General features: G+C 35.6%; 1 protein-coding gene across 3 annotated transcripts in view; it reads right to left on the minus strand.

Annotated features, from left to right (window-relative positions):
- Positions 1-5,035: 5,035 nt before the first annotated feature.
- Positions 5,036-18,703, minus strand: part of LOC120889078 (SH3 domain-binding glutamic acid-rich-like protein 2) — a 167,663-nt gene continuing 153,995 nt past the window's right edge. For all 3 annotated transcript variants that reach the window (XM_078019703.1, XM_078019705.1, XM_078019704.1), the window contains 2 exons: positions 13,100-13,180; positions 5,036-9,381 (listed from right to left, as the gene is read on the minus strand). In XM_078019703.1, the coding sequence (XP_077875829.1) occupies positions 9,370-9,381; positions 13,100-13,180 (93 nt within the window). In that variant the 3' untranslated portion in view covers positions 5,036-9,369. The remainder of the gene's footprint in view (positions 9,382-13,099; positions 13,181-18,703) is intronic.

The following is an 18,703-nucleotide window of genomic DNA, read 5'->3' on the forward strand; positions in this document are numbered from 1 at the left end:
CACTTTCTTCAGAGATATTAGGTAAACACAAATACAATACTTGGTATCAAAAAAAATTCTCATAGTAAGACTATGAGGCAAGAGAGAACAAATCAGTTTTTTATAACAATATATTTGGATTTAACTAGTGACTGGCAATTATGCCCTTACTCAAACAGCAAGGGGTTTATTTCCCACTCCCTTCAGATATTCACCAAGTAAAAGACACAAGACAGGTACAAATTACCATGCAATGCTAATTCAATCACCAAAAAAGTAGAATATAAATTATACTATACTGAAAATACTACCCCATAAAGGGTCATTTATTTGCATAAGCATGATCAATAAACAGTTTTCAGCCATGGGGAGAATAATGGAGAAAACTGATCCCCACTAACACCTAAAATCCATGTTTGGTTAAAATGGCACACTCAAAAACAGCTAGCTATCTCTGGAACTAGACACTTCCCACGCCCTGTTCTTTTATGACCCATGTGTCATTTTGCTTGCATCCGATTCCAGCAAGATCTCTGTCTATCCTCAATGAAGAAATAACCATTTACATGTTTGGGGTTCTGGTAAAGCTGCCCATAGAGAACTGGTTCACTCTGGAGTGCCTTCCCTAGGAGACAGCCAGGTGCCCTCAATGAGTCATGATTTGGAAGAGGTTTCTTGTGTTATATAGAAGCTATCTCCCAGTCTGAATGCTGTAGTCACTTTAGCTGTGAAGTACAATTGCTAAAATTCTGCTTGCAGAGCCACCTTATAATGGCTAGAAAATATGTCTGAATTCCATTCTTCATTTTTTATTGGAATATTCCAGTATAATAATAAGTATTTATTAGGCTTGTGAAATGATATGCAGTAAGGGAAGCTGCAGCAGAGTCATCCTTTTGATTCCCAGTTTTGGAGAGGGGTGTGTGTGTGAAAAGACTGTTATCATCATTTCTGTTACACTTACTATTTAGTTAGGACATGGCCTGGAGCATATCGTTTAAGTGGTTTACCACAAAGACAAGAAGAGAGGGAGGAAAGGTTAGGACTGGGCTAGGGTAACAGTCAGTGCTGAATTGCTGGTTATTGATCTCAGTCCTTGAGCCAAGCTGTGGGCCCTCCAAGACCCTAAATCTGTTTTCATACCTAGTGATGTATTAGTACATGATATGCACTAGATTGGCAAGGATAAAAATGAGAGAACTTAAATGGGATAATACCAAAAAACTAAATCAAATTAGCACGAAGACTATTTGTCTGCATTTATCTTGGACAAGTTATTCAATACCATCCCCAAAAGCTTAATCCTTCATAGGTGTGGTAATTCATTAGAATAACTAATAATGAAGCCTAAAGCAACAGCATTACTAGCTACACAAAACACAGTGGTTGGCATCTCTTGGATTTCAAGGGCTATATTTCAATCACTCTCTTTATTTCAGGGAAAAATTCCAAACAAAATCATACCAGAAAAAAGAAAAAAAATTCCTCCCCTTAATGAATATTGTCACTTATTTTAATTACAAAAATACAGGTCCCCTCCTCCAAAAAAATTTTTTTCTAATAGCATAGCTCAAAAGAAAAACGTTAAAAACTTGGGCAGAGAAAGAAATAATATTTCTTTAATACTATTCTGTTTTAATACTTGGCAATGAGACCAGAAAGAAACTTTTTCAAGACAGATTATCCATATATTCTTATGAGCTCAAATGAGTTTAGATACAGAGAAATCTAGGACTAAATCCTATTAATATTCATCACTGTTCTGCTGATTAAAGATGATATCTGTGTGGTTCATTAAATTCCCTTTTCAAAAAAAAGAAGAAAAGTACAAAAAATAACACTGTGACTTAGTGCAGATATAATCCAATTCAACAGGAAGCATCAGCTTTATGAAATGGCAGAGTAACAAGAGACTGGACAGAGAGATGTCTCATGTTATGATGACCCATAAAATCACTGTCAACTGTTACTCCAGGAAAACAACAACAACAAAAAAAAGAAAATCTACAAAACACAATGCAAATTTTAAAAAAATATATCACTTTTTCTTTTGCCAAAAAATGCTTCAAGCTAGAGGGGCTAAAAGCAAAATGAGAAAAGCCTTTATCTTGACAGCATTGTTAGAAAATTATGTACCCAAAGATATTCACACACCCTTTCACTATTACAAATGGAGACATTTTGCCAAAACCTAAAAAACATTTTTTAGACATTTTATTTCTCTATTGTAATTTGGGGTAAAAAAGGTTGGTATAGAACAGTGCAGTCCTGAAGAAATCCAATGAAAGCCATATATGTAAATTAAAAGCTTCTAGTGGCTACCTTTTAAAAGAGGAAAAAGGTAAAACTTATCTTTAACATTGAACTCAATATATCCAAGAATTATCATTTCAATATGTATCAATATAAAACTAATGTGTTATTTTATTCTTTCATACTGTCTACAAAACCTGAAATACATTTATACTCAATGTGTCACAAATTCAACTAGGCATATTTTAAAAATTTGTTCTTTTTAGATATACATGACAGTAGAATGTATTTTGGCACATTATACATACATGGAGTATAAGTTCCCATTCTTGTGGTTGTGCATGATGTGGAGTTACACTGGTCACGTATTCATGTGAACATAGGAAAGTTACGTCCAATTCATTCTACTGTCTTTCCTATTCTCATTCCCCATCCCTTTCCTTCATTCTCCTTTGTCTAATCCATTGAACTTCTATTTTTCCCTCCCCTGTCCCTTATTATGTGTTAGCATTGGCTTTTGGTTTTCTGGGATTGGCTTATTTCACTTAGAATAATAGCCTCCAGCTCCACCCATTTACCTGAAAATGTCATAATTTCATTCTTCTTTATGGCTGAGTAATATTCCGTGTTTGGTTTTTTTGGTGTGTGTGTGTGTATGTATGTGTATATAGATATATATATATATCACATTTTGTTAATCCATTCATCTGTTGAAGGGCACCTAGATTGGTTCCATAAGTTAGCTGTTGCAAATTGAGCTGCTATAAACATTGATGTCTCCATACCACATCAGTATAATATGCTGATTTTAAGTCCTTTGGAAATATGCCAAGTGGGATGACTGGGTCAAATGGTGGTTCCATTCCAAGTTTTCTGAGGAATCTCCATACTACTTTCCAGAGTGGTTGCACCAATCTGTATCCCACCAGCAATGTACGTCTGTACCTTTTCCCCCACATCCTCACCAATATTTAATGTCCCACCAGCAATGTACGTCTGTACCTTTTCCCCCACATCCTCACCAATATTTAATGTCCCACCAGCAATGTACATCTGTACCTTTTCCCCCACATCCTCACCAATATTTAATGTTACTTGTATTCTTGATATTTGCCATTCTGACTGGAGTGAAATGAAATCTCAGTGTAGTTTTAATTTGCATTTCTGTAGTTGCTAGAGAAATGTTAAACAATTTTCCATATATTTGTTGACCAATTGTATTTCTTCTGTGAAGTACAACTAAGCACATTTTTAGTGCTTGACAGCTTATGTGCTTTGTTGGTACCATACTGGACAGCACTGGTCTGTATTCTAGAATTTTCATTTCTGTAACATAGTATAGACAGAGACTTTCCAAAGAGCTTTTTAGTGAAAACTTTGGTTATAGTGAATTTTATTATTACAGGGCCCCAAATGATATATCTTACAACACTATAGTATATTATATAAAAAAGTCTAATGTTCTATTCATTATAAAAATACTAGGTTTTCAGTTCATACATTTTCAAATTCCAGTATCCTTAGGCTATTAAATATGTCCCAAGTTAGCAGGCACCTCAGAAGGTAAGACTGCACTCATGTCTTTTGTTCCTGTCTGCCAATCAGTCCCTGTACATGTAAACATGCTGCCAGCACAGTACATAGAGTTATATTCAGCATGACATTGATCCATCTTACTCAGCTTAAATCTTCACTGATAATAAGCAGAGGTTCAATACAGTCTCCTATGACTTAGAGTAATAATTTTAATGTTTTTAAGTATAACATCATTGTGACTTATTGCTACAGGCCCATTACATTTTGACAAACTAAGGAAACAAGTATATACAAACATCAAGTCTATGTAAAGATTTCCTTTTGGTAAAGTCCTGTATCAGAAAAACTAAACCATAACATTAATCATGTTAATTTCCTGCCAAATAACTGGAGCTAATAAGCTTTAAAATAGCTTTAGAGAAAGAACCCTCCTAGAGCAAAGAAAAGTACCCAAAGTATATTTCTTGGCTGACATGCTGACACACTGAAAATCAATATGCAAGAAGCATATAATATATGCTCTCAATTTTATTTTCTGCAAATAGAATATAGATTCACATGATTTTCATATTTCTGGAAATTGCTTCAGAAGATTTTTCTATTTTTAATCTGTTTGTCTTCCCTTTAATGTTTAAATCATGGCTGGAGGTACAGCTCAGTAGTAGAATGTTTGCCTAGAATATGCAAAGTCCAGTATCACAAATAAAAACAAAAAGATAAATCAGTATTGACCAATAAAAGCAAAGTATAAAGAAAAATTTAAAATTAATAGCAAAAATACAACTGAAGAAGAAACAAAGGTAAAAGACATTAAGAGGGATTTCTTCGAAGAAGAAATAGAAATTTCTATATTAAACACATTCAAATTAGTAATAGGAGAAAATATGCCGAGTGAGACCACAATGAGATACCATTTTATGATACCCAACTTGGCAAAAATTTGACTATTCCAAATGTAGGCCAGATCTACAATCCTGGAAATTCTGGCATTCTGGTGGGAACATTAAATTGGTACCATTACTTTGAAAAGCAATTTGACCCTAGCAATTACAGCTGATGATGTGTTTTTATTGTACAATCCAGCAATTCTATTCAAGGTATATTGTCCACTCTTAGGTATGTGTACCACAAATCACAAACAAAAGAATGTTCATAGCAACATTTCCTTTTCTATTTATATTTATATGGGATATTTTCATACAATGCAATATTTAGTAGTAAAAACTCCTATTGCAATAAATGTAAAAAGGAAATGACAGAAGATATATCCAGCTTAATTCCATTTATTAATCTTTAAGGATACATTCATGAAAACAAAATGATAAGAACAGGAAGGCTGTGATCAGCATGAAAGCAGGACAGGGCTCCTTTTATTGGACAAGGAGGAGGATAGGTTGGGGGAACACCCCACAGTGTTTCACAAAAAGGCAGGAAGGTAGGTGGCAGGCACACAAGGATTTGTTTATTATTATGCTTTATCTTTAATATATATTATATGTGTATGTAGGTGTCTATGTGTATTCCACTACAAGTATGAAATTTTGAAAGTTGAAATGGTTTTTAAAAAGAAAAAGATTATATGTAATTTTTCAGATGAACCACAGATTAGAGTGCTAAGAACTTACTCAACTCTATCATTTACCACTGGACATAACTGCTGCTTTTATTTCTGCTTCATCTTTGAGGGTGGAGACTACTGTCCTGCTTGAATAGGATCCATCACATTTTAAGGGCTCGATATATGCTGATAGAAAGGACAGCCAATCATGCATTTCTAGAAGTAGGAAAACTTTGCACATCTGAGACACAAGAAGGCAGTGGTCATTTTGCTTATTTGGTTTCATGATTTAGCACATTTCTGCAAATTTACAGCTTGTTCCCTTTGATCCCTCCCTCCACCCTCCCTCTATCCTGGTGTTCTAAGGTTTGACATAGTTTAGTGATAAAAGCAACCTCAGCTACTGCCTTCAGCAAAGTTTTCTTCTGCTTTCAGAGGTGATTGGCTGCCTCAAAGGGACCCTGACAGAATAAGTAGTGGTTAACCTGTCCTTGTATTCTGCAACCAACAGGGGACCATATCCATCAACTGTGGCTTCAGTTGAGACCACAAAGCGAACTGAACCAAGGCAGTGGCTGAATGATTAACTCTGTCCTTGGTCACTATCACTGGTCACTGTATGAGATGACTCTGTGTTCCCCTCCCAACACAGGCAGGACCACCTGCATGGTTCCTCAAATGATCACATGATATATCTGCATTGTTTCTTTTTTTACAACCAAATCTGCAGCTTTCATGCACAGGTTCTTTTATGCACAGGTTTGTGGAGAGGAGTAAAAACAAATCTTCCCAGCTAAACAGAAAGGATTCAGCCAAACCCAGAACTAAAATTAGAAAATGTGATAAATGGGAGGAAACAAAACTTCGTCTTAGAACACTTGTTTACTGGAATTCATTTTTCTTTAATGCTGAGTATAAATATCAATGCCTTAAGAGACAAACACATACAAACTGATATCTAAAAAACAATAATTATATAGATTGAAGTGGATCCCGACACTTAAGAAGAGCTGTTAAATGAAAAGCATTTCTAGGAAAAAGCAAAGTCCCACAATAAAATCAGACAAATGAAACAAAACAGAAAGAAACTTTGGTACCTTTCTATAACAAACAAAAAGATAAAAATAAGTTCAGTTCATTATTAAATTCGTGTGCTACAAAAACACATCTATGCATAAGTGTTGAATTAATGAATAAAACAGAAAAAAATCTCAAATATATTAGAGTCTGAGGGCAAAATACCTTCCTTTTCTCTTCTTTGATTTTAATAAAACATTAGAATTTGGAAAAACAAGTTATTTCCCCAAGTAAATTTTCTTCTGGTCTGCATACACCTTGCAAGATAGTACTCTATATTTTATATAATTTTAAAATGGCATATTTGATTTTTAGCAACCTAAGAAATCTATTATAGGAAACTAAAATTCTGTCTTGAAATATCCTTGTTATTACATCTATGCCTGCAAATCCACTTCTTTCCTGGGTTTTAAAGACTGGGATTATCAAAATCAAAGGCAGCTAGTTAAAGGACTTACTTTATGCTTGGAATTCAGCTGGTAGGAGTACGATTAAGGACACTATATTCTCTGTAAACAGGATGGTCCTGGAGGGCAATACTTCAGTACTCTGTGGAGCCTGGATACTGTGGTAGATTCCATACACTGTGCTTCTAGTCTATCCTAGCAAGGACACTGCCACCTGAGGGTGTTCTCTTGTACTTCTTTATAGCCCCCTCCCAAAATCATAGTAAGATGGTTTGTATTTGTTTGCAGTTTAGCACTATGTTTAATATAATCATACTAAGCATATTATAGTTAATTTGAAAGTTATCAGACAAATTTGGGTGGCTTTCTCTGGTTAGCAATCATGGTATTGATACTACAATCCTAGAATTTGCAAAGCCTCAACCTTATTAAGTTGGTTCTCAGCACTCACTTGTAAGAGCAGACTAAATGTAAACTGAATAATTACAACATGACAATTTTAAAAATTGCTGTATCTTAAAAAGAAATTACACCACTGGATGGTGTAATCCCAGTGTCTCCAGAGGCTGAGGCAGGAGGATGGAAAGTTTGAAGCCTGCCTGAGCAATTTAGTAAGACTTTGTCTCAAAATAAAGAGAGAGAGAGAGAGAGAGAGAGAGAGAGAGAGAGAGAGAGAGAGAGAGAGAGAGAGAGAGAGAGAGAGAGAGAGAGAGAGAGAGAGAGAGAGAGAGAGAAAGAGAGAGAGAGAGAGAGATATACAGCTGAGTGGTAAAAGCACCCCTGGGTTCATACAAAAAAAAAAACAAAAAAACTTATAAGCCTTAGCAGAAGAATCACATACTAACATACTCAAATATAATATACAGTTAGAAATAAACATTCCTGGATAGTCCCTGGGATATATCAAATGGAATATGACCTGGATCTTGTTTAATATCAACAAACCAGTAATACCCATGATTTGACAACAGCTTTCCTTGGAGAGAAAACTGCAAATCATATATTTTCCAGTCAAGAAGATCTCTGTCATGCTTTCCGTCTGACTGTAGTCCTGAACTGCAAATATCAGGCTGGGATTTCAGCTTCAGCATTCAAAAAGTGCTTTAGAATAGTCCACATTTATCAAGGTATGGGGACAGGGTATGTGATGCTTTAATTCATTTGCTCTTTCAATTTCTTACACATATCCTTCTCAGTATCATAATAAAAGGTCTAGTATTAGGATGCTAGGAATAATTGAGTATTTTAGTCATCCCTCTTAGAGTTTATCATATTCAAGGCTGTTCCATGTTTGGCAATTCAAAACCCTTAAAAATATAAGGATATGGAAAAGACACCTCTGCCCTAATAAAGTAACATATTCAGTGTTTATCAGCGTCCACTCCAATGGGAGCAGATCTGCTTGCCAAATACAATTCAGAGTTACTCTTTAGACAGCCCCCTTCTCATATATGTTGCTCTGAAAACTCACTTGTGCTTATATATGAAGTAAGAATGTGTATCGATTTTACTCTGAAAAGTATGAGACTGTGGCTAGATGAGAAAAATAGTAGAACAATGAAAAGTAACGTAAGAAAAAAATTAATTCTATAGCAATATTGGTATCTTTTAATATGCATCATCAAGGGTCCACAAAATATATCTAACTGAGATTTTCCTTTCTCAAAAAAATATAATCCTTTCACAAAATAGAATAAGCAGCTGTTGGGGAGCTGAATTTAAAAAATATATGTGCACTTATGTATATATAAATTGCTAAAGCTGAAATGCCTTCAGATACGAATCAGACAATTTCCCTATAAACTGACTATCTAATTAGTGCACCTCTTAAAATATATCTTTCAAGCAGTCTTGTGCATTTAGGTGAAACTTTCCCCTTGCAATAGTAATTATCTTCATCCCTGTAACTTGGTTGTGATCATGCAATATTGCAACAGTAATTTCTGGAAACATCTGTAGGAGCTTAGAGGATTTGTGAGGGTTAAGAGTTTCCATTACAAAAAGGAATCTAGAACATCTGACATTTTCAACAGGTGTTATTACAAAGCACTGGAGCAGTGATGTTTATGATTCTGTAGCGAAAATCTTCAATGCCCTTTTGTCAATCAGCATTGCTTTTTTCTTTTTTATTCAAAGATTCTAATAAGCCTGGCAGACTAATTTCAAGGATGCAATCCAAGCAGCTTAAAGAGAAGTAGGTTTATGCAATACTGGCATCTACTATATCCTAGGGCAGACCCAACATTTTCTCTCTAATGGTGCCACCCACTTGTCTATCAGTTATTAAGGAAGCACACCCGTAACAGAAGACAGTACTTTCAGGTGAGTGAGGCAACTGCAGGCAAATTGGGAAGAAAAAATCCACCACAGTCCTGATTTGGTTTAAAGCAATCATGCAATCCCCATTATACCCACATCTTCCAAAAACACCCTTTTCGTGGCAAGCAAAGTTACTGATGCATGTGGCTTTTGTCACAGTGATGCATTAGGTAAGCAGGTGTGTGCCGAGTACCAATGGGTGCTCCAAAATGCATCTCCGTCACCTTCCACTTTGCCTCACTAAGGTTCTGCCTGTTAAAACAAACAAACAAAAACACCAGTTACAGCACTGCATTACATTGACAAGAAAATTTGCTCTTGGCAGTATTTTTTTTAAAAATGTCAAGAACAGAGATGTTGGAAATACATTACCCCCAAGTGATTGTTAAGAGCAAATCCTGGGTTTCGGGATCAGAGCCCAGATTTAAATCACATTCATCTGATCTGCCAAATATAAAAAGTAGAAAGCAACATCCCACTGAGTCTCCTCTTAAAGGTACCATTCTACTAGCTCATGGATGGGTGAGCATTATCTCACCCAGGGGGCTTGCAGAGGCACTGGTTTATGCTGACCCTATGTGAAGAATAGCATTGGTATGGCCATAACTGCTAGTAAATAGTCGCTGCTCCAATCACCCAAGTGCCCCTCCACTCCTCTCCAGCCATGATCCAACTGCTAAACAGCTGTCACCTGGCACAGGAGGCCTCCATAGCCTCCAACTCTGGCAGCATTTCCCTTCTGTTAAGTATTCTAAATATCACCCCTGAATGGTAAAGATCAGGAAGCAAAAACTTCTATAACAGGCTCTGATTAGTCTATTAAAATAACAAACTTGATGAGTTTCAACATAAAATTATTAGCAAGAAGGCCTCCTTTTCTCGTGCTTGCGTAAGTACCATGGTGGGCCAGCCCCTGCTGGCTCCAGCCACTCACAGGGGAAAGTGTTTCCTTTTCCTGAGTTTCTACACCTCCCAACTTCAAGAAAAGCATAAAAATCTGTATTTTAAATATTAGCAACTTATTTGATTACATGACCAATGTAATTCTACATCATATACAACCAGAAGGATGAGAATTCATATTCCACATATGTATAATATGTCAAAACACATTCTACCATTGTGTATAACAAATAAGAACAAATTAAAAAATTAAATAAATATTAGCAACCCATTTACTTTTGACTTTCAAAAATTCTGCACTGGACAGATAACATATCCACAGCTAATGTGGCCTGCAAGACACCATTTGGTGATTTCCAGGCTTCCTCTGCTCCATTTATTTCTGGGAGCAGCTTACTTGGAATCTACACTGCACCTGTGCCTGTGGGGCCCATGAATGCTCTTTTCCCATTTGTGGAGCAATTATAGATGCTAACGGCATCCTTATGTTTCCTGGATGGCTTTCCTATCTTATCTTTCATGTGTGCGTACTGCATCGGGAGTAGGAAAGGAGATAAGAAAAGGGGGGTTCATCTTCTGGTACATCAAATCTGTGAACACTCTGTCAAAGCCTTAATCTGTAGACCATATAATGGATTATTACCAAAGTGAATAATAAGTCACTAAAATGGGGAGAAAAGGCTAAATTTTTCCTATAGTTTCCCTTCTCTCATATAAAGATGTAGTCTAAGCTGCTCTTAACCTCTAAGCCCCTGAATATTTGTGAGAGCAAGCAACACAGACACTGCACTATGGACATCTGCTCTGATCCCAAGTGCTCCTGCCCCGGTAGTTCTCATTCATGGAACTGAAGATGGCTGGCTGAATGAGTGGGGCTGCCCAAGGCCCTTAGTGCTTTTGAACTTGGTCCACTCAAATCAAGTCAGCTGCAATAGCACCAAGACCAACATTAACATTGTGGCCACAAGCCATGTGAGAATGTATATAGATAATAGATTTCTTAAGAAGTTCTAGACAGAATAAATTTTATTTTCTACTTTGGGGACATGGGGCCAGTGATGGGCATGGAACCCAGGTCTTCATGCAGGCTAGGCAAGCACTCTACCACTGAGTTACACCCCCAGGCCTAAACGGCTTAAAGAATTAAAGAGTCAGACTGCAGAGTGTCTAAGGAACCTACATCTTTGGGGAAAATGAGAACAAAGATGGCAAGTACACAGTGTTTTTTAAAAGGCTTTTACATAGACCATGGTATCCCCTGGGTTTATACATTCATTAGATTTTCCCTACCCCAGATTTTCTAGTTCTTTGAAGATAAATCTATACTGTTTAATATGTTTGGATGAAACATGTTATAAAAATACTCTAATTTTTAACAAGTATTCAAATGTTACATCTTCATAAAAATAGTTTTTAAGAACCTGTAAATACTTTATGTGTGGGTTTTGCCTCTACTTAAAACTCGTACATGGAAACCACCCACAACCATCTGTTGACTTGCGGATGTTAAAACAAAGCAAGATTTCACATTGGCTATGCACTGCAGGTACTGGTGTATAATTTACATTATTGATGTCTCTGCCTTCCTCCCACAGGTGTTCCAGAAATTGTAGAGATCCTGGGTAGTCTCAAAAGACCTATTACTTATAGACAATAAAACTCCCAGTAATGTACTTCCATTTCAATTGTGTGAAAACCAGACACACACACACACACACTTTAGAATTCAGTCTCTATTGTAAATATAGTCAAAACCTCAGCTACTATATATATATATCTAAAGATCAAAAGGAAGCACACAAAAATGTCAATGTGAATAGGTTGGTTTTTATGGTGAATAGTGATTTTGGTGAATAGTGATTTTTATGTTCTACTTTATACTTTCTTCATATTTTTCCAAATTTTCTAAATGAGTCTAGGTTATTTTTATAATAAGAAATAAGTACTATTTATAAAAGTCAAATAATCAAAATATTATCTGACTTAATACCTTTTTAATTTTGAAAGTAATGTGTTAAATACATATTAATTAAGTTATAAAAAAATAAAATTTTTAGATCTAAATATGATACAACCTGGATCCTTCAGGTTTCCCAAAAGACATATGACTTAATAAAGGGGCTTTAAAAATATTTTGACTGGCTTAGGAATTGCAGTATTTTTCCCAAGGCTGACCACTTATCATAGAACACCCTTCCTTCAATGTAAAAAAGCTCAATGTGCAAAAGAATTTTCAAATATGGCCTTGATTGTTCCATGGCTATCACAAAAATTTTAAAGTACAGTTGTGCCTAGGTATCTGTGAGGGATTGATTTTAAGATCCCACCCCCTTGAATCTGCAGATATTCAAGTTCCTTAGAGAAAATATCTGTACATAATGTAGGCACACCTACCTATATACTTCAGATCAGCCTTAGATTACTTATAATACCTAACATGAGGTAAACGGGTGTTATACTGTGTTACTTAGGAAATAATGACAAGAAGAAATAACTGTACATGTTCAGTGCAGAGGCAGTTTTCTTTTCAAATATTCTTTTTGGGGTCAGGGTACCAGGGATTGAACTCAGGGGCACTCGACCACTGACCCACATCCCTAGAGCTATTTTGTATTTTTATTTAGAGACAGGGTCTCACTGAGTTGCTTAGCACCTTGCTTTTGGTGAGGCTGGGTTTGAACTCACGAGCCTCCTGAGCCGCTGGGACTATAGGCTGTGCCAACACACCGGCTTATATTCTTGACCCGTGTTTTAATCCACCAATGAAGAGAGTGAACTGTGATAAAAATTGCAATTTAAAATAGAAAGCAGCTACTACTTTTTGCTACCTTAAGTCTTCTTGGAAGAATGAGGTCTAAATTATAAGTAAATCAATGTCCTAATTTATGGCAATGACTGACAATGGAAACAGAAAAACCTAGGCATCTTTGTGTGTCTTAATACTAGATAGTCTATAATTATGAATAGAGACTATCTGTGCATCTCTTTAACACTTTCAACCTCTATCCCTAAGAACAATTCAAGAAAGATGAATTTTAAAGCAAAAAGGAGAAAAAAAATAACCTACCTTTGATGCCAATCGTGGTTTCAGGCCTAAGAATGAAAAGACAGTGTTGCTTTCCTTCGATTCAAAAAAACTGTCATAATCCTAGAAAAAAGAAGAGGAAAGTAAAATCAATAAACAAACAAACAAACAAAAAACCAGTATGGTTGGTGCTTCTGACAAATTTTTTTTTTTTTTTTGTATCAGGGATGGAAACCAGGGGTGCTGAGCCACTGGGCCACATCCCCATACCTTTAAAATATTTTATTTAGAGACAGGGTTTTGCTAAGTTGCCGAAGCTGGCTTTGAACTCTGGATTCTCCAGTCTTAGCCTCCCAAGTCGCTGAGATTACACCCCCAGCTGACAAATCCTTTATGGAAGCAAAAAATGTATCATTGCTCTGTCCAGGCCAAAGAATGACACATAGCTACTAGATTTAATCTGTTAGGGCCTAAAAATTTCCTTGAGTATGATGATCAATGTAACAAGTTTTTAATCCAAAACCTGTGACAGGATTAAAATGTAAAACATTTGACAACAGAAATGAAATAGGGACACATACCTCACGAAAATAGGAAAACCTCATGTGCCAAAGTAACACTTGTCTGTGTGAGTCACACTGACCTAAGGTTTTACTCTAGGCTTCAACATGGAAGGCTGCCTCCCAATTTCACTCTTGACATTTTGCTATCTATGGCTTAAAAAAAAAATCAGTAGGTAAACATAAAGCCACAAAGGTCTCCATGTGTCAATGCCAGTGTTTCTATTCTGCTTTTGAAGTTTTCCTCATTCTTTGAGACTATGTCTTCAGAGAGAATAAAAAGATCAAATAAAGACTAAAAGAAACTATATTCTCTCTAACATTTATCTTTGCTTCAGACACAGAATCATTTTTCTCTTACTACTTTCACAAGAGAAGCCAGGGAGAAATTCTAGTCAGTGTGTGAATTCTTTCCAAAGTTTACGTGTATCATACTACCTAGTTTCTAAGTTGATATAAATCACTTTTAAAAATGGCAAATTTTTCCTAAGGATAAATACTGTCAGTAGACAATGATTAGAATCGTTTGCAAGCCTTCCTTTTTTTTCCTAGGTGCCTTAAAATCATTACATCATTTATTCTTCACCACAGTCCATGAGATTAGAGACTGGCTCCAAGAGAAGCAATATATTGCCCAAGTTTGACCACCAAGTGGGAGAGCTGAGATTTGGGGCCATGTTTAACTAGTGCTGAAATTCACACTCTTTCATCCTGCCCAACAAGAAACCAGGCACGGGGTCCCCTGTATGCTGCTCTCACTGAGCCCTAAGGAATCCACTGCTGAGCTGGGCATTATAAGTACTTTTGAAATTAGTCTAGAAATCTAAATGAGTCAGTAACTTGTACAGTAGAGGTTTGCTTCTTGAAAAGCATGCCTCTTTTGAACTGCATGGGTTCTCTCTCGTCCAGTGAGGGGGTCCATGGAGCAGGGTAGAGGAGAGTGTGGCTGCGGAGTTGCTATTTAAGACCTCCAGAGACCGAGCAGAAAGCAGGTCTGATTTTCTTGTGCAGTTACCATGTATATATACTCAGGCAGTTGCTAAACAGATTACAGGCATCCAACAATACAATTTTTGGCCAATTGTCCTTGCAGCAACCAATCAAGGGGCAGGACATAGAGCAAACACAGGGACTACAACACATGGCCTCACACCCAGGGCATGCCATGTACTCCATGCACCTGTCCCCACAGAACTGTTTGGCTCTGTGGACAGATTCTCTTGTCCAAAATCTTTATCAACCAATCTCATGATTTTGAAGTTAAGTAATTTTAATTCATGGTCATCTGAGCTTTAGGCTTTGCACTGGTTGCTCTGTCATTTAGGATCAGCCCTAAAGAGAAGACTGTGTTGACAAACCAAGAAGAAGAAACATCTGAAAAGAGAGGCTCAGCATTTAAGTTGAAATATAAAGATGTAGAATTAGCAGAGAACGTGTTGGGACAGGGTCATCCAGGGCAGGGGAAAGCACAGTAAAGGGCAAGGTTGACTGGGATCCACATGTGCTGGACTTTGTAAAACAGAAAAAAAAAAGTTTTAATTTAAGTATTAAAGGAAATAATGTAAGGGTTTTAAGCAAAGGAGCACACTGATTCACCTTCCTTTAAGAAAATACCTAAGTACCTATACGTAGAATGCTCAGAGAGGGGGCAGCAAGAAGGAAACCAGAGAGAAAACTGAAGAGAGCACCATGGTAATTCAGGTAAGAGATGTCAGTGACAGCTTGGAGTAGAATGATGGCCACGTATATGGTGACCTAGACAGGCAGAAGAACTATTTCAGAAGCAGAATTGATATTTGGTTGTGGATCAGATGTGAAGATTTGGAAGAAGTAAGAATAAAGGGGTTCTGAGCTTTCTGACTTGATAGAAAAAGATTTGAGAAAAGATTTAAGGGAAAGCTGGAGTTCAACATGTTAAGTTTCAGAAATTATACTATAAAACACTAAAGTAAAGAAAATAATGAGGCAGTAGAAGGTTGCTTTGGATACAAAAGATTTCATGGAATCTGTAAGAACATTTGTAATTTTCTTTTTATTTTCTTTTTTTGAGAGAGAGAGAGAGAGAGAGAGAGAGAGAGTTTTAATATATTTTTTTTTTTTACTTTTTGGCAGACATAACATCTTTGTTTGTATGTGGTGCTGAGGATCAAACCTGGGCCGCACGCATGCCAGGCGAGCATGCTACCTCTTGAGCCACATCCCCAGCCCCAGAACATTTGTAATTTTGTAAGATAAAATATGATTCTAATGATAGCAAGTTTGGTGTATAATGAAGACAAAATTCCATAAACTAAAAATGTTATATTATTTGTCACAAAGCCATTTTCAAAAAGCTTAGTGACATTTCACTGATCTAGGTTCAAGAAATAATACTGTTCCATACACATTCTCTTTAACAATTTTTTGCTTAGAGTTGTATCCAAATGCTTAGAGTAAGATATGATAAGAGGAGGAAGACAGTTAAATTATGGACTATATTTATTCTATCCTTTTTAGATATCCACTATATAAATTCAGTGTGCTTGTTCTTCTTTATAGCCTATGCTGTTTCTCTTGGGTCTAAATTCTTTTCCTAGGAAATCCATTCTAATTAAATGTTCTAGATCTGAACTCTCCTTGAGGTCAAGTTCTACATGAGCAAAAAACTATTATAGACTCTTAAAACAAGTCTAAACCATAATTCATGATCTTCCACCCCACAATAAGGACCTCTCATAAAATGGCACCTTATTATCTCACTGGTCATATAATGTGGACTAAAATCTTTGATATGGTGTAAAAGGCCCTATATAGTCTGGTTCTGCCTAACTCATCAGTTTTGAGGAGAAGACCACTGCACCAACAATTATCTGCTTCACAAATCCCATTTCTGGGAAACTGGGTTGGGTATATGCTCATGTATCAGCATCTATGGTTTTAATGTCCATCAATGTACCATGTGAGTTATACAATTTTATCATTTCACCTCCTCAGACTTTCTTCCCAGCTGTGTCAGATACTACAGAGGCCCTCGGACTCCAGATTTTATTGGTAACCTGATAGATAATTCCAGACTTCTCAGAAATAATGCAGCATCCAGTAGAGCTGCTCTTTAGGGGACTGTAAGGTGTAGCCAAATGCAAAATCCAGCATAGATATTCTTGTTTCTAGGGATATCAATTTGAAAATTTGTTCCTCTCCTGTTTGACTGAATAGATAAGATCAAGGGCCAGTCGATATCAAAATTCTGTTTCTGCCCTTGAGTTTAATAGGCTTCTCTTTCTTCTATTTAACTAAAAATCTCTGATGTCACTGTGAAATTCAGCAATGTAATAAAATGAGAAACGATGACTCAATCTCTATAAATGTAGTGTGATTTTACTTTCAAAGACTGTGGCAATAACATGAAAATATTGTATATATAAATGAATAAAAGGCAAGTTGCAATGAGACAATAATTATACTTCAGGTTTCAGTGTTTATATTTAAAATATCAAAATGATCACAATTCTCCAAATCACAAAACTGGAAATCAGGTAAACTCGCATATAAGTTTCATACACATAAAAACAACATCTAAAAATATGTACATATATGCAAATAGAGAAAATATGTAACATGATCAACAAACCATTTATCCACACTAAACTGCTCTTATTTTTCATCACTAGCAAGTCAGATATTTAAAAATCTAAAAATGACATTTCTAATTTATAAAAAGAAAATTTTCTCTTAAACAGTATTTGTCATAAAAACTGTAAATCTTATTGTTACTTTATGAACTTTTAACTTAATACCATATCACTAAGGCTGGGGGGCTTCTTGCCTGAATACTGAATTGGATCCACTGAAAGTTTAGAAAATTTCATTTAAGGTATGAAAGTAACAAGTACAAAATTTGCTAATTAGCTTTAAAAACAAAATAATTCATAGAAAATTATTTTTAAAAATCAAACAGACTGGTACATGACATATATTGGGTTATTAACACAATCTGTGTCAAAAGAACAGATGAGTTGTTTGTTAATAAATGACCAATGTGTCATGCATTAGGTAATATCATGCTAGTAATATAGTTTGAGTAAATCCTATTTTTACTCTATTATTTACCAGTTTTTTTAAATACCATAAAAATTTAACTTTCTAACATTCAAAGCTTTTGAGTGGTTTGATAAATCCTAAAGTGTGCAAGAAATTAAATTATTTCCTTTGTCATACTAGGGAAAAGAGTAGATGATTGATAATTTAAAATCTAAAGCCTCTTAATAGTTAATGCCTTCTTTCAGAATTAAATTGTATGATGTGAAATCCTTTAGGAAGAACACAGTCTTAGGAATTTAAATATCACTTACTATTACATTATAATATGAATATAGTATTCTTATATTATGGCCTTGGGCTATAATACTTTCTAATAAAAAAAATTCTGCTTTGTAATCAAATTGTTTCACTTGTCAAGCTGATATATATTTTTAAATATTAGAGTTTCTACTACAAAGGTTAAAAGCATTAGAGTTTAAAAACTCACATAAGGTTTCTAAATAGATTTGCTGAATTTCATACAAAGGCACTTTCCCTGAAGTGTTTGTAAATATGTGTCTGCAGATTGCAATTTTCAAGACAATCAACATTCTGTAACTATAGGATCTAAAAATCAGTTAAGAATGACTTTGCAGAAGGATACACACATATTACATGCAATATCAGCCAGTTTCAGAAGCCAGTGTATTTTCATTACATTTAAGACAAAGGACGAAAACTATTTCTAATGCTAATTGCTTAGAAAAATAAAAAATTTTGAACTGTATAGATAATAGCAAAACTCAGAATTCCTATTCACTATGGTTAACATTTATTTAAAAGCTATAATTTTAAGAAGGAAAACAGCAAGCTGAAGAGTTGTTTAAAAAAAAAAAACAAAGAAAGAAAAAAGAAGAGTCTCCCCTCACCTATACTTGTTTAGGTTCAAGTGAAAACCAATGTGTGAGACATTTTGAAGCTCAAGATAAAATCTACAACAGGTAGAGTTAACAATAGTCTCATTCTTCCACAAGCTCACATAAGGACATTATCTGCACACCCCAATTAGACCATTATGGACTAAGCA

This window comes from Ictidomys tridecemlineatus, chromosome 8 (assembly GCF_052094955.1).
Source record: "Ictidomys tridecemlineatus isolate mIctTri1 chromosome 8, mIctTri1.hap1, whole genome shotgun sequence".
Lineage (NCBI taxonomy): Eukaryota > Metazoa > Chordata > Mammalia > Rodentia > Sciuridae > Ictidomys > Ictidomys tridecemlineatus.